Source organism: Medicago truncatula, chromosome 4 (genome assembly GCF_003473485.1).
Source record: "Medicago truncatula cultivar Jemalong A17 chromosome 4, MtrunA17r5.0-ANR, whole genome shotgun sequence".
NCBI classification, from domain to species: Eukaryota; Viridiplantae; Streptophyta; class Magnoliopsida; order Fabales; family Fabaceae; genus Medicago; species Medicago truncatula.
Window position 1 is genome coordinate 11,569,509 of NC_053045.1, and position 17,975 is coordinate 11,587,483.

General features: G+C 31.0%; 2 protein-coding genes across 2 annotated transcripts; both read left to right on the forward strand.

The window, feature by feature from the left end:
• Positions 1-3,934: 3,934 nt before the first annotated feature.
• LOC11434709 (immune-associated nucleotide-binding protein 9) lies at positions 3,935-7,116 on the forward strand. The gene is made up of 5 exons (XM_003605442.4): positions 3,935-4,201; positions 4,961-5,238; positions 5,478-5,642; positions 5,729-5,869; positions 6,916-7,116. Exons 1-5 carry the CDS (start codon positions 3,940-3,942, stop codon positions 7,114-7,116), a joined length of 1,047 nt encoding a protein of 348 aa, XP_003605490.2. The 5' UTR covers positions 3,935-3,939.
• Positions 7,117-11,437: 4,321 nt separating this feature from the next.
• Positions 11,438-11,920, forward strand: LOC11420901 (agamous-like MADS-box protein AGL80). The gene has a single exon (XM_003605444.1). The coding sequence runs from the start codon at positions 11,438-11,440 to the stop codon at positions 11,918-11,920; it is 483 nt and encodes a 160-aa protein (XP_003605492.1).
• Positions 11,921-17,975: the final 6,055 nt, after the last annotated feature.

Genomic DNA, 17,975 nt, shown 5'->3' on the forward strand with positions numbered 1-17,975 from the left:
AAAAATGCATATTTCATTAGAATCATTTGATTGATATTTAAGTAGAATTTTGTTTACCCTTTCCGACGATATTTTTGTTACGTTTCTCTTAATAATTCAGTAATATTATTAATTAAACACTTCGGCTATTTCAATTATGGCCAGTGTACAAATAAAATACGATGTTTGCAACATTGTTTAACAATGGTTGATCCTCGTCGAAAAACCTATGTAACACACAAAGTAAGTTTATCCCTTCATATGTTTTTTTTTTGGGCATTTACCTTTTCTATCCTATGCATTTCTTGTGCGTCATTTATGTTTTCCGAAAATGTTTTCAGGCATTTTTGGATTATATAATCCAGAAATAGTTTGCTCTATATTTTTGGATGGAAAAAATAGTTTTTCACCAATTCGAATTACAAATTCATAACACATACGTGTTTTGGACTTTATAATTTGAACCCACCAAATAGTAGGGTGCTTTTCCTTATTTTTTTTCGAATTATAAAATCCGAACTACCTCTATAACTTATCTTGTGTCTAGAAATCGAGGAAAAACAAATTCATATTATATGATTTGAAGTGTATCAGCAAAACCGCCGAGTCTGCTTGTGAAATGAATAGTCAATTTAAGAAACATACTAATCATTCTAACCCCTCATAATAACCATTATAAAATCCGGTTTGCAGGCTACTTGACCGGGTCTACTTGTGACATGAATAGTCAATTTAAGAATCATACTAATCATTCTAACCCCTCATAATAACCATTATAAAATCCGGTTTGCAGGCTACTTGACCGGGTCTGCTTGTGACATGAATAGTCAATTTAAGAACCATACAAATCATTCTAACCCCTCATAATAACCATTATAAAGTCCGGTTTGCAGACTATTTGATCGGATTGTTTCGAAACGCACGCATAATAACCTTATAAGGGAACACAGACTCCCATAGAAATGACTTTTTATTGAACTCTAAAATCCAAAATTTCACCCCTTAGACCTATTTTTTTTAATTATTTTTTCTTCTTATTCATAAAAATCCAAAAAAAAATAAAATGCATTTGCATGATTTGATTTTTAGAATTTTTTTGTTTGTATTTTAGTATTTTTATTTTATTTTATTTGACTTGTTTTATCATTTTTACTTTGTTCTTTGGTTGTTTTAAAAGCAAGTTTAAAATTGCTGAAATGAGAAGGATTTTGATTGTTGCATGTTTATAAGCATATTTATGATTATATAATATGAAAATTCCTATAAAGCGTTTGGACTTATAGTCAAAACAAAAAGTATTTTCATAAACAAGAAAAAGGACGTGCAAAAAATGCATAGAATAAAAGTAATAGGTATTTTTAGTATTGATCGAATAATTAAGGTTTGCAAGGTTTGAGTTCCATAATTCCTTTGTATATATTATGCATTGTCTCTACTAATTGGTTTTTTTATTTGTTTGTGTGGTGGTCGGAGTTTGAATCTCGAACCTTGCATATATTATGCATTGTTCAGCTAAGTTCACGAAAACTTTTTTTCTTCTTCTAATTTAACATCATTTGATTCTTAATTAAAATAAATAAACAAAATATCAATAACAAAATGCTATGAGATTTACCGGGAAGAGAAATATAAAATAAATTAAAGAAATTGCAAGTAATAGTGAGTGTTTCTCGATCAATTTTAAGGCAAAAAGTCATCTAAATCAAATATTAAAATATTATGATATCTATATAGATCATCTTATCATCTTTAAGGTTGCCTCGTCTACATTTCCAAATTATTTCATTTCTTTTATCAGAGCTCCCTAAAGTACTATTTTTAAAATCAAATATCTTTAAATTATTTTAGAGTGTGGTAGTGAGGAAACTCGTAATATTCATTGGATGAAATTAGAGCTATTAATTTAGGGGACTTGAGAGTTTAGATTCTAACTCATATGTTAAAAGAGAATGCTAACCATTGCCCTTGGGCATTGGTTAAAGTATTAAAATAAGTAAGTTTGTATAAAAAAAAATTGGTATAAATATTGCTAAGAAAAAAGTAAAGATTTGTATTTCCAAGATAAAGTTCCTATTAATGAAATCCTTAACCATTGCCCTTAGGGCACTGGTTAGCAAGACCCTATGTTAAATGAGCTTAAAATTCCAAAAGATAAGACTATTATTTTTTATATCCTACAAGGTTCTCGCACGCTTTATTTTTTTTTTCTTTCCGAAATTGTCATTCGAATTTTATAATTTAAAATGAGTTAGGATTCTAAAATACGAATCATGTCTATATGTAAAACAAAGACAATAACTTCTCCATTTTTACCGTTTCACATTTACCCTTTTCACATTCTCTCTCCCTATCCAAAATCCAAAATATTGGTTAAATCTTTGAGGTTTTTTTGCTCAAAATCATCACATTTCAATCTTTATCAAACATCAATATAAATGTTAGGTCTCATTCCCTCTACATGCAACTGTTTGGGTTTGGATTTTTTTTTTCTATAGCACTAAAGTTGTTCGGATTATAAAATCCGAACTAGATTGTTGTTGTTCGTATTTTATAATTCAAACTGTACAAATGGGCATTTTCGTGGATTTCTGCTAATTGTGTGTACACTTGATTATGTATGTGTTTACACCAATTTTTGATAATGTAAACTTCATTAGCTATCAACGCTTTAGGACTAGATAAATGTCTTTTTATAATGTCCGTCAAGTCTTGCGATTTATGATATCACTTTATGCGTTTTTTAAGAACAAAGTTATTGTTCTTATTAATGTTAGAATTGGATCCAACAACTTTTAATAACAAGTTTTCTCATGACAACATAATAGAAAGATGCTCAAGTGAACATATTCAAAAGAAAGGAAAATAAATAAAGATGAAAAGAAATGCAAATTGCAACAGAAAGAGGAAAATAAATCAATAACAAAGTAATCTTAAATTGTAGGAAATGTAAAGGGTGATTGGAATCCATCTCTATCCGCCCCTAAACACGTTTGCCAACGGGGGGTGGGTGTTACAAGGCTTTCAGACAATAAGATCCAACCTTTTGTTCTTATTACAAACTAATATATATATATATATATATATATATATATATATATATATATACCTTGTAGGAAACTACCACTAAATCATACGGTCTTATAAAATAAAAGTAGAAATAACTTCCTAAGACACTAGAAAATAACTTCCATGCACTTCAGATTTGTTTGCTGCCATATTCCACTTTGCCTTATTGCACTCCAATTATAACTTCATATTATTTCTCCTTATCTATAGTCGAAAACCATATGCATGCAACACATTAAAACACTTGGTCGAAAATGCAGAATGTTGAAGTCTATATGCTCTTAGTCGAAATCCCCTAGCACTTCAATTTTATACTTTTTATTGCTCAATTTTTCGTTCATTCATTCGATCAATGTCTCATAATCTACGTAACGGTTCTTTTTGTATCGCTATATCGATTCTGTTTAACTATGAATTCTGTTTGTAAGTTGTATTTGTGACCTGCTTTAGGGTTTATCGTCTTTTTTCACTGTAAATAACAACCTTACAACAACAAACTTTTATATCCTTGTATCGATTCTTTTTTTTTTTAGGGTTTATTGTGTTTATTTACCATAACTATAACTTTACAACAACAAACTTTTGATCATTGTAATACTGACACTTCTGATCAATGTGTTTGACACATTATATGTAATTTCATTGAGTTATGTCATTTTCTCAAAGTCTTATCAGTGTCACTATCGGTGTGTGTCCATGTCTATATCGCTGCTTAATAGCTTTTGATTCAACATATTTTTGTTAAGTTTGTTATTTGTTGGCTTAATTTGATTGACTAGTTACTATTTCTACACACTGAATATTGATTTTTTCATATTGTTTAGTGTCATCGCAATAACTAGATTATTTTTTATTTATTTATTTTTTTGAATTTTTTTTCAGGGATTGGAATTTATGATGGGGGGAAGCTATGTTGAAGATGATTGGGAGTTAGCGTCGTCCGGATCAGCTAGCGAGGTTCAGATTTCAGCTAATGAAGCTCGGACAGTGGTGTTGGTTGGACGTACTGGCAATGGGAAGAGTGCAACTGGTAATAGTATTCTTGGGAAAAAGGTTTTTAAGTCGAGGGCTAGCTCGTCCGGTGTCACTTCCTCTTGTGAAATGCAGACAGCTGAGCTGAGTGATGGACATATTATCAATGTTATCGACACTCCTGGTAAATACACGCCAACTTAGGCTATGGAGAGTCTGTAAGAGAAACTAGTTTTTTTTTTATTTTTTTTTTAAAACATATCCCAATTATTACCGGTGTCTGTGTTGTTATTGGTATTCGTGTTTCTGTTAGTGCTTCGTAGGATGAAATGATAGAGTAGACATGATGATTAGTCGAGTTTGAACCCTGGAAATAAAACAACGTTAAAATTTGAGGGACAATACATCATAAGCACCCCATTTCATTTTTGGTGTCCGTGTCTGTGTTTTGTAGGATGAAATGTTAGAGTAGACATGATGATTAGTCGAGTTTAAACCGAGGGACAACTTATCATAAGCACTCCGTTCACGTTCCTTCAAAGCCCTTTACATACAAAGGAGATCATTTTCATGTTTCTTACAAGATTGAATTTTTTTTAACAGAATTAACTGAAACAATCCGATGATTTTTATTCTCGAAGTCGAAGGAGAGGTTGGGTTGTTGGGAAAGTATATTTTGTGAGAAGGGAGTGAAATTTGATGTGTGAATCTTTTTTTTTAATCTCAACCCCGCTTTTGGAAAAATTCAAAGTAACTTTACAAATTTGGCAAACAGTTTTTTCAATAATGCCCTAGAAATGTCTTTGGAATGTCATTCACAAGGATTGATTTATATGACCTGAAACAAGTAACATCTATGAAGTGCATGTTGATTGTGATTACTTAATTATTTCCTTCTACTTCTTGAAAAGTTTGTGTCACTTTAACCTAGAAAGTTTTACAGGATTATTTGAAGTCTCTGCTGGATCTGAGTTTATTGGGAAAGAAATAGTCAAGTGCATTGACTTTGCCAAGGATGGTATTCATGCCATCCTTGTGGTGTTATCTGTCAGATCACGATTTAGCGAGGAAGAAGAAAATGCTCTGTGCAGCTTGCAGACATTATTTGGAAGCAAGATTTTTGACTATATGATCGTGGTCTTCACGGGAGGGGATGTATTAGAAAATGATGGAGATACACTCGACGATTATTTACGCGGTGAATGTCCAAAGTCTTTGAAGGTTTTTATTATAACTATATAAAAAAATATAGCTTAGATTATTAGAACCAGGTGTTTTTGAAGTAATATATGATCATTTATGATGTTGTTAATTCAATTTTCTAAAAAATATTTTATAAAGTCCGTAATTTAAAAAAGAAATGTAAACCATCTTCCCCTTCTAAATCCTCAATCCAAACACACCCTTAAAGAAAAATTAATAATTTTGTTGATCTTTAATTGACTTTAATAATATTGTAGCAAATCCTCTCTTTGTGTGGGAATCGCCGTGTTCTCTTTGACAACAAGACTTGGGACCAAAAGAAGCGATCTGGGCAAGTTCGACAACTTCTATCGTTTGTAAGCTTGATAGTATCGCAGAATGGTGGGCAACCCTATACACATGAGTTATTTGCAGAACTAAAGGTGGAGGTTTTTGCTAGTTTCACAATCTTGTTTCTTAAATCTTGGAAAAGTATCATGATATAAGTGAATTCATATATTGATTGCAGAAAGGAGCAATGAAACTAGATAGCGACCAAAGAATGGTTGATTCCTTGGAACTGGAAGGATATTCAGAAGGAAAAATATCAGAGCTTAAAAAGCATATGAAGCAGGCATATGAGGATCAGCTAAAACATATTACTGAGATGGTACTTTTTGTGTCTATATTTTTTTATATTCATCGTCGTTTCATTTCGATGTTGTTTAACTCAATTTTTTTGACTTAGGGGGATGTATTTGATTGGGATTCCAAGGGATTTTAAAATATTTTTTAATTATGAGAATGTCTTGTGGTATTCAATCAAGAATCTTTGCCACTTAAAAAAAGTTTTGTGGTATTCAATCAAGACTTTTCATCGCTTAAAATAAGTCTCGTGAATAAATTGGATTTTGTGGGATTTTTTAGTGAAATTTTAGCATTAAAAAGTCTTTAATAAAAACATGAGATTTCTTAGGATTGTTTTTCTTTTTAAATTTTACTATCTCTTCCTCGTCTCTCTCTCTCCCCTCTCTTCCCCTCCCCCCGCTCTCTCTCTCTCTCTCTCTCTATATATATATATATATATAAGAGCCTGTCTTAGGAATATTATGATAGAGAGTGTGTTGTAACCATTTCTTTTCAATGAGTCATTCAAATCTATAAAATCATTTTAAATCCTTTAAAATCTTATGATGTAAATCCATTGAAATCCAAATTATAAAACTTCATAGTCTTTTAAAATCATGAAAGTCATTGAAATCATACAAAATCTTTTAAAATCTTCAAGACTTTTTTAAGCAAACATTGTCCTTTAAAGATTCTAATCCAATACACCCCTAGTTACATTTTTTTTTTTTATAATTTTTTTTGGAAATTTTTATAGTAGCTGTATACATGCATGGTGCATGCTATCTTAATAAGAAAGTTTAGTTTAATTAAAACAAGCAATTGCGTTCATTGCAGTTAGGGCAACAAACAGTTTCCTTTTTCACATATATTAGCATAAGAAGTATTTGGTCAATCAGTTTGATGGTATTGTCGAAAATGTGTTTTTTTATCCTTACGTATTCTACTTTTGTTGTTCTAAGCTTGAAGTCTATTTGAAATCTTAGCCTCTAAAGAGTATCTCATGGCAGAATATGAGATATAGTTATCTTGCATAGTTTAATATTTCCCCTACTATTTATGTGTTCGATCAATTATATGGTTTTTTAGATTGAGTCAAAGTTGAAGGAGGCAACTACAACGCTGGAGAAACGACTGGAAGAAGAGCAAGTTGCAAGATTAAAAGCAGAAGAAAATGCAAAGTTGGCTCAAGAGAAATCAGCCGATGAAATACGAGAACTAAGGAAGCATCTTAAGGAGGCGCAAGAAGAACTCCGCAAGCGAGGTGGTCAGGGTTGTGCTATTCTATGATCTGGTGCGCTACTTCAAACTTTCAATGATTTGTTTAAATTTTCTTCCGGATTATGAAATCTTGTTGCGTTTGTTAGTGCTTTTGTATGAATGTCGTGACTACTGCACACTTATTTTGATTGTTTTGACATTATGCATTGAAGACCTTTTCTACTGTTTTTTTATTTGCTATTGATTGGTTAGGTAAGTGTAACCTGGCCAAAAATTGTTCAACAACAGAATCGAACTCGTGTTCTTTGAAATGATTCGTCATTTGGTAGAGTTTATTAACCATTGGAATTCAATTGTTTGGTTAGTTTTTTTGAATGCCATAAGTAAGAATTTCCCATCTTATTCGATCCATCTACGAGGACTTAAATAATAAGAATCATTTGATTGATATTTAATTAGATTTTTTTTTACCCTTTCAGATAATATATTTGTGACGCTTCTCTTAATAACTCTAATAAAATATGATATGATGTTTACAATCCCCGTGAGTTTGCTCAGTTGGTAGGAATATTATATATTATATGCAGAAGCCGGGGTTCGAATCCCGGACACTCCACTTCTCCGCAATTAAATTGTATATAAGCTCTAGCCACTAGGCTATTTGACAAAAAAAAAAATGATGTTTACACCACTGTTGATCTCCGTTGAAAAACATGTGAGACACTCAAAATAAATTTATCCATTTAAATCAATTTTTTTTTTGGCATTTACCTTTTCCATCGTGCGCATTTCTCACGCACCATTTCTGTTTTCCGAAAATGCCTTTGAGCATTTTTTTTTATTATATAATCAGTAAATATTTTTCTTCAATTTTTGGGTGGAAAAATGATTTTTTTTTCCACCAATTCGAATTATGATCGTAACATGTTTTTTGGATTTTATAATCCAAATACACCAAATAATAGGGTATGTTCCTTGTTTTTTTTCTTCTTTCTTTTTCGGATTATTAAATCCGAATTACCCCTATAACTCCTCTTGTGCCAAGAACTCAGGGGTAAACAAATTTGTATTATATAATCTGAATTGTATCAGCACAAACATAGAGTCTGCTTTTGATATGAATAACTAGTTTAAAAACCATATTAATCATTCTAACCCCTATACTAACCATTATAAAATCCGGTTTGCAAGCTACTCGATTATATTGCTTCAAAACTTGCCCATAAAATCATAAAAAATGAAGGAACACGACTCCCATAGAAATGGCTTCTTATTGGACTCGATTCCATTGCTTAAACCTATTTTTTCAATTTTTTTAAAAAAATATCCACACCAAGAATAGTCCAAAAAAAATTGCATTTGCATTATTTGATTTTTAGAATTTTTTTGTTCGTGTTTTATTAATTTTTTGATTTTATGTCATGTTTTATCATTTTCGTGCTCATAATTGAATAATAACTTTGAGTATGTGAAATTTTTGGTAAACTTGTTGTTGATGTTTAATTTTCATTGTTGTTATAAGTTGAAATTATAACTTTGAAGTTTTAGCTTAAATTGATGAAAAATGATGTTGCTGTTAATTGTTGGTGAAATCATGATTATATGTTATGAATGTTGTTGGGTTATGTTGATGATGATAATTTATGCATTGGGTGTTGATAAATGTGTTGTTGTGGTTAAGTTGTGATGTTTTTATGACTTTTGTGAAATTGGATTAAAATTGGAGAAGTTTGATTTTGATGAATTTGAATGAAGTGATGAAGTTGTTAGAATGAATGAGATTTTTGTTTTAAATCAATGTGTTTTGGTGAAGAATCGTTTCGGAGAAAATCGGGTTTGTGTCAAATGCCGTTTTAAGCACTTTTGAAAAATAAGTCATTTTGGGGTGTGATGGTTTAAGTTATTTTATACTAGAAAACCATGTTTTAAAGTATAGTTTGAATGGTCTAAGTGTTTGGGACGCGTTGGCGAAAACGAAATTGAATAATGATCGAAAATTGGAATTTTATGCTCGAAAACGCAAAAGCGAAAAATCAGCACTTTCCGTGTCAAGGTGGCACGACCGTGCGCCCCTGTGTCGCGGCAGTGTGTGTTTTCACGTGGTTGGGTAGCACGACCGTGTGCTCTGTTGGTACGGCCGTGCTAACCTCTATGTGTTCGAAAACCCCGATTTTTTTTGTATTTTTATGTACTTTTAAGTACACTAATGGTTCCCAAATACTTAAACCTAATGTATTGAAGTATAATTGGACTTGTAGGAGTGTTTAAACACAAGTTTATATTAGGATTGAAATTGGTTTTGAAACATGTTAAAAATGAGATGAACTTTGAGTTTTCGAGGAGATAAGTGAACCTTGTGAAAGCAAAATGCTATGATTGATTAATTAAGATGTTAGATGATATGTAGGAATGTTTTTAATGACATGTAAGAACATGTAACACTCCCTAAGGTAACAAAAACATTACGCCTGATGCATACAAAGATTAAATAGATCTTAAAACATAATTGAATAAATGACTTGCATTAATAGAATCAAACAATTAAAATAGGTTCATCTTAGTGCCCTGATGGTCGGATTTAGATAAGTGTATCAAATCGTTTACCAAGTAATAAAATGATAGGTAGAGTGTCATATCCACAGAGATTGTCGTTTCAATCAAACAATTCACGTTGCTTATTTGAGAACAATACAAATAAAAAAAGTAAAGGTTTAGGGTTTTGTAATTTAATCTGTTTGAAACAGAATAAAATTTACCTGTTTTGTTTGCAGAAGTTTACCTAATTTCCTAGAGCCACCCTATATATATATATATATATATATATATATACCTTTCTCTCTCCCACAATTAGTTTCTTTTTGGGTCTTTAGTCCTCTTTTGTGCCAAAATAAAATAAAATTAAAAAATATCAATAAGAGTAATTATAATTAAGGTCATGTGATCGAACAATTATGAATGATTGAGAAAATAAAATAATATTTCATTGATTGTGTATATGCATTAAATCTTTATTATATTATATTCGAAAATTGGTTTCTAAAGATTTTTTTTTTCTTCTTGAAATAAGGTTTCTAAAGATTATCAATCGAAAAATCAAGCACTTTATAATTTTTACTAATACACCCCCCTAAACTTTTTAGGCTTAATACACCATCTGGTCCTTTAATTTATTTTTGGTTTTTACTTTGGTCTCCTAACTATAAAGTGTCTTAATTTGGTCCTATAAATTTTCTGCCGTTTACTGTTTTGGTCCTCTTCGTTAGTTTTTAACATCAAATGTCTAAGGTACCATGTTTAAATGTGGTTCACCATAGACCTTATTAAATTTTTAAATATTAACCTTGTGATTTTTTCTTTAAAAGAGGATTGTTGGATCATGTAAGGTCTATTGTATTTTATTGTAAACCACCAACACCTAATATTTTTCTCACCTTTCTTCATCTTCTTCTCCCATTTTCTTCTTCATTTTCATCAACATAATCATTCTTAAATTACTACCAGAATCATAATCTTAAAAAAATCCTATATATCAATAAAGTTTTATTTTTTATTTCTTCATACTTCCAAAATTAAAGCCCATGAATTGTAACTTAAACCTAATTCCCAAATTAAAGCCCATGAATCAAAGGTTGAAATCAAAAGTGAAACCTAATTCCCAAATATTTTCCATAGTGACCTTCGTTCCTCCCTCCCTCATCTTTCTTCGAGTGATTTCAGCTCCCTTTTCCTCCATTGAATTTGTTGTCGTGCCTTCCTCCGTCATTCTTCTAATCGTTCGTCTCCCTGTTTTCTCCCCCATCCATCTCTTAGTACGTAGCCTTTTCTCCCCCTTTGTCATGTCAAATTCTAACTACTCTCAGTGCTATGCATCAAGCCATGATTTTGTGTATACAAGAGTTGTTTTTGCCATGTCAAATTCTAACTACTCCGTCAATTTTTTTAATAAATAATATGATATTTGAAACTAATGGTTTCCTTTCAAAAAATAAATAAATAACGGTAACATGAAATCCTATCATAATATATCTATGTGCATGAATCTATAGAGAGAAGAGGTGTGATACATCCGTTCAAAAACAATAAGATTGTAAGAAAAAAAACAAGGTTTTTGATATAAGATAATATCATACCAGCTGTGTCATTTAAATTATTTACATATTCTAATTTTATAATTTGAATGCCATAAATGCAATTGCTTTTTTACATTCTACCTGGATGGTATGTCAATAATGTGATATTTTACCGTTCAAATATCATCCGGAAATCAAACCATGCATATCAAATTGGTCTATATAACCAAAAAGTAATGAGACATTATTCACAACAAGAAATACCACAACAATCAACTTTTTTCTTTCAAGTTTCATTGTCTTTTGTTCTTGTCACAACCATGGTTAGAACTAAGGTTAAACTTGCCTTCATTGTCAACGATGCTGCAAGGAAAGCAGCATACAAGAAAAGGAAGAAGAGTCTGTTCAAAAAGGTTGTTGAACTTAGCACCCTCTGTGGTATTGAGGCTTGTGCCATAGTGTATGGCCCTTATGAGCCTCATCCTGAGATTTGGCCATCACCAGAAGGTGTCCAATCTGTGCTCTCAAAATTCATGACAATGCATGAGTTCCAGAAGTGCAATAAAAAGATGGACCATGAGACTTTCATGACACATAGGGTTTTGAAGGCTGAAGAGAAATTGATGAAACAAAGAAAAGATAATAGGGAGCAAGAGATGACATTACTCATGACTCAATGTCTTAATGAAGGTAAAGTTGTGCACGACAATTTGCCAACAGATGATTTGAGTGATCTTTCTTGGTTGATTGACCATAATTTGAAGGACATTGGTAGACGTTTGGAATCATCGAGTTTGGCTTGATTTATCAAAAAAAAAATAAAAAATTGGATCCTTTCTCAATTTAGTCCCAATATTTTATTTTATGGTTATTTAAATTTTTTATGTTTGTGTGAAGATACAATCGTAATTCATTACGATGTAATCTTGGTTTATTTTATTTCCTATCCGTAGTTTTGGCTCCAGGTGTTTATTTATGCACTTCTTCAAAATCACTTTTGCTTAAGCTCTATGTACTGGTTTACTTGAATAAAAAATCTAATTGGTGTGTTGCTTTCAATGCTTTTGTCATAATCATTAATTTTAGCTACTAACATTTGTTGAATGGTTTATCTCATACACTAGACTATATATTATCATATTATTTTATGAAAATTTTGTCAAAAAAATAATAATAATTATATTATGAAAATAAAAAGATAGGGTGTGGAAGTTGAGTGTGTATGTTTTTAGATAGGAAAATGATAGATCGACCTTCTTTGATTTGTACACCCTTGTACCACTGTTGATGTGGCAGTAGGGGTAACGATAACTTTGGAGAAAAAAAGTGAAGTGAGTGTTGTTTGATCGTAAAAAAATATTAGCTAAGTTATTGGATATTTATATTACTAAGTTAATAGTCCATTAGATTTTCTATATACTATCTTGTAACTTTTTGTAATATTAAGGTATAGGTATTCTATGAAACTCTAACTGTCTTTTTTAGTCTCTTTGTTATTCTCTCCGATTAGCTATATTGTTAACATGATATCTAAAGTTTAGTTTGATCCTCTTTGAACTATTGGTTTGCTCCCGGCTATTGAGTTCCCAACAAGTTTGGGAATGTTTTATTAAGGTGTGTTCGTGCTTAATATTTAGTTTATGTGAATTTGTTTTGTTCAGTTGAGTATTTTCGTCCATGATTGCTTTTCGATATTGGTCGAATTACAATTTGTGAAGCATTTGTCAACCTTGTTCTCCTTGGAGTTATTTCGAAAGATAATACGGATGACGCTACGAGGAATATTAGTAGAGAAACACTTAAACTAGAATGGAGAATGGGGTATATGATGATGAATGATGTAATAAATGATGTTTGTGAATGACGAGTAATACCGATGACGTATCTTGTTTGGGGTAACGAGTAAATGATGAAGTGAGTTATGTTGTGAGTAGGAGTTAAAGCATTGGGTAAGGTTGGTGATGATAATAACAGTGAGAAAAGATATCTAGTTAACTAAGGTTAATAAGACGAGAATTTAACAGAGCAAATAGTGTGGGTACATGGTGAGTCTAAAAACACACAATTTAGTAAAAGGGGTATAAGACAATGATAAAAGGGGATATGAAGTGAGTAACTGATGAGGTTAAATATAATCTCTTTAATCCAATTATGAGTTCAGGAATACCATTAAGTGAAAGAGTAAAAGAGTCAAGGTAGTTAAAGAACTTAAGATGAATGTTAGATAGTACCGTATAAGGTGTAAAAATGAATAGAGAATATAGAAGTCTAATTTAGATGATTGTACACGATGAAAGGGTCGTTAAGACGAAATGTAAGGGAAGATAAGGAGTTGTATATTAAGTAATGAAAGATAATAGGAGTGATGATAACGATGAATAAGATGGGGATCGATTAGGAGAGAGCAAGATGAATAGGAAAGAGGATAAGAGGTAATAATTATAATGGTTTACGATAACAATAACGACTAGTATCGAGAGAATGAAACCTTGAATTATATTTGTAGTCTTAGTGAGGAAAGTTTCTGAAGTCAAAATTAATGATAAGGTGAGATAATAACTTTAAATTAGAACGAAGTTAAGATTAGGGGAATGGAAGATGCATAAATGACTACAAACATGAGAACAAAGTAATAAGAGATAAAGTCGTTTTATTGAGAAGAATAAGTATGAAGGAATTAATGACGATGGTGAGTTAGGACCTAGTTGTAAAGAGAGGAGACATTATATGAAATGATAATGAACAAGTAAATATCTTAAGACTAAGAATGAGGAATAAGGTATGATATCAAAATAAAGTATATAGAGGGCCTAGAATATATTAGAGAATATAGTACGTATGTGAGATGAATAATAAAGTAAAATAAAGGGATGTTGACGTATAAGGAGTCACGCATAAGGTGTGGAGTAATGATGAGGAGTCCTATAATTGTAATGGAGAGTGATGACGATTAATATTATATATATGTAAAGAAATTACTATTGTGGGAAATAATGATGTTATATTATAATAATGATGTGATGTGATCCTAAGATGTTCTCCCTTTACAAGAATAATAAATTCATTATGGAATAAAAGAATCAAATTATTTTTGGTTCAAATTGTTATTTTCGTAGGTCATTATGTATCTGTCTTGTATTCATCATATCTAGAGCTCTGGAACTCCGATTGAGGTGATCTTTGAAGCGTTGGAAAGGGTACAAATTCATCTACATTTCATATGTTGGACTCATAAGCAAAATCGGCATATATCATGGTGTAAAATGGGATTAAACTGGAGGACGTGATTAAATGAAGGAGCTGAAGCAAAAGAGGTGAAACACAATTAATGTAGTTGAAGAGCATAAAGTGGATGAGAGAGGACGCTGAAAATTGTCCAAAAGTAACAACCACCTAAATCAAAACCAATAAATTTGTAACATTTCCTTGCAATAATTAGCCACATAAGAGTTATTTCATTAATCTTGATATAATTGTAAGCTTTTCAGCATTCTAGCCTATTACCTATATAAAGGGGGCGAAAATAATGAATAACAAGTAGAATTTTGATAAAAAAAATACACTTTGTGTGTTGTGAAGCTTTGCTTCTTTTTGGTTCTGGATTGAACCATGCATTGATCTTATCAAGAAACCACGTTTCTTGTGGCAATCCTTTACCAAATTAAACATCTTCCTTGGATTGAGAATTTGTTTGGTTATCATTTCTGTCTATTTCCACCATTCTTCACTTTTTGTTATTGTATTTTATCCAACATTCACAAAAATACAAAATTCAAAATTACAACCATTTTTGTCCTTCATCCTGATGAGAATGACGATGTCTATGTGTTGTAGTGATTTGATAAAAGAACTATAAAATTTGTATTAATAAACTACCTGCAATATTTTTATTAATATACTATAAATATATAATACCATAACGGCTCCTTTTATACCATATTATACTATTTTTGAGGGATACCATATTATATTATTAATATTTATTCCAAGAAAATATATTATACTTTTAATATATGATATTTAAAACTAACGGCTCCTTTTAAAAAAAGAATAACTAACGGTATAATGAAATCCTTTTAGAATATATTTATTACGTGCATGAATCTATAGAGAGAAGAGTTGCGTTCAAAAACAATAAGATTTTTGATACATAAGATAATATCATAGGCCAGCTGTGTCATTTAAATTATTTACATATTCTAAATTTATAAATTGAATGTCATAAATGTAAATGCTTTTTTACATCCTACTTGGATGGTATGTCAATAATGTTATATTTTACAGCTCAAATGTCAGTTGGAAATTAGTCAGCATACACCAAATATCATCTAGAAATTGAACCATGCATATCAATTTGGTCTATATAAACAAAAATTAACGAGACATTATTCACAACAACAATTAATTTTATTTTTTCAATTTTCTTTGCCCTTTTCTCTTGTCACAACCATGGGTAGAAGAAGTAAGGTTAAACTTGCCTTCATTGTCAATGATGCTGCTAGGAAAGCAACATACAAGAAAAGGAAGAAGAGTCTATTCAAAAAGGCAAGTTTCTTTCTTGGAAAGCAACATACAAGAAAAGCAACATTCAGATGATTTGAGTTATCTTTCTTGGTTGATTGACCATAATTTGATCGATGTTGGTAGACGTTTGGAAGCGTGGGATAACAATGAAATCGCGGCAACAGTACCAACGCCACCTCTAGCAGCATCTAGGAGTGAAGAAATGGCAATTATGGGTGATGGCCATGTTGGGATACCTATTAATAATGATGACATTATGCAAAGACAATTATTGATGGACTCAATGGTGGCTGGTAATGTGACAGGGACAGTGCCATTTGGTGAGGTCAATTCTGGAGTTTGGCCTGATTTATTACCTTGAAGGATCTTTTCTCAATTTAGTCTCAATTTTTTATTTTATGGTCATTTAGTTTTTTTTTTATTTTAAAAAAAGGTGTGTGTGAAGATATACAATTGTAATTTATTACGATGTAATCTTTGCATTTTTACCTAGCTATCTGTAGTTTATGCTCCTATTGCTTAAGTTCTTTGTACTTGCATAAAAAATTCTATTGGCATGTAGCTTTCAATACTTTTGTCATAATCATTAATATTGGATATGATATATTCATGTTCAAGTTTGATAATGCAGTTGATTCTACTACAAGTTTATTCATGGTCAAGTTTTTAGATAAGGAATATAAAATATATTTTTCCAACAACTAAGAATAAAAAACCCAGTTAAGATATAATTTTTAGTTTGGAATTGGTGTTTCATGATGTGAGTTTTATTCTGGTGATTTTTAATGCATTTATATTCATCCGTATGTAAAGAGTACAAAACCATTGACTTATAGTGACAGCAAAATTTCGTAGATAAATGGTTCAAATTATTTCTATAGGCCGAAATACCTATTCCAAGGGCACTCTTTCTCCGTCTTTTTGAATTTCCTATACCAACGAAGATCATCGTCAAAATAGCCTATAGTACCAATGGCTTTTCAGAATGTTGGACAAAATAGTAGTGCTATACCTACGAATGCTTTCCGTCGAAATAAGATTTATTGGCTCAAATTAAGATTATGAATTCTATCAGAAGCTGAACTTTGGACTTTATTAAAAACAAGAAAAAGTTAACACAATTAAGCTCCTCCTTTCTTGTGTTTTCCTCACCTAGAAACTTCCACTACTAAAACAACATAAAACAATAACAAAATGATATTTTAAGTGGTATTCCAAAACAAAACAAAACAAAATGAAATAAAAGATTATATAACCAACTTGATGATCACATAGATGTTCAAACATAACCCAAAACAAATACAGACATAAATTCTATTGATAACGATCGTCAAAGCCCTTGCTACCATAACAAACAATAAGATATAAAATGAATTTTTAGAGAAATAGCAACAAGGACCTTGTTCATATCACCTGTGCGCTTTGCTGATACTTGGTTTTGCGACTGATTTAAGAGATTAAGGATTGACTAGCTGATGGGTTCAAGAGAGAAGGTTTGAGATATTAGATCTTAGGTATTTTGGGTTTAGTGATGAGTTAGAGATTTTGTTATTGATGAAACTATAGAGATTTTGTCCTACTCGTGAACTTAGCTCAGTTGGTAGGGACAATACATAAGAAGGTTTGAGATTTTGTCCCATACCCACGACATTGTTTGGTGTCTGTAGGTATATGACGTCTATATTTACGAATTTTATGACCGTCAGCTAAAAGTGTCTGTTGATATACGGAAAATTTCTTGTACTGACAGGCGGGTAACAATAACTTTGATGTAAAGTGAGTGTGAATTTTTAGAATATGCATTGAAATCAATTTGAATAAACATCTGGTTGCTATGGTTTGTGTAAGAAGAGTATAGTTTTGAACACCATAGCTTGTGTGTCTATAGATGATAATATTGATAAACAGATGGAAAACTATATTGCTGAGACAATGGAGATAAAACATAAAATAAGATTATAAGATTATTTTTCAGAGTAAAGTGTGCATGTGCACACCATCACCAACGAGTTTCATTACTAGTGAAACAGATTTAACTTTATTCTCCATTTTCCTATATATTACTATCAAGGAAATACTTTCATACAAAAATAATTATTTAATTTAATGATGAATAACCTATTTTCCTTAATATTCTGTCATATCAAAGAATCTTCTAATTGTAAGGGGGAATATCTAACATTTTTTATAGGAGGCTAAACCAAAATTCGGCCAAATGACAAGGGTAAACATTTTTTAACTCTAACATTTTTGAATTAAAACTAACGTAAATGACCAAAATGTGTAACGGAGAGAAAGTTAAGATACTAAAATAAATCAAATTTTAATTAAGGG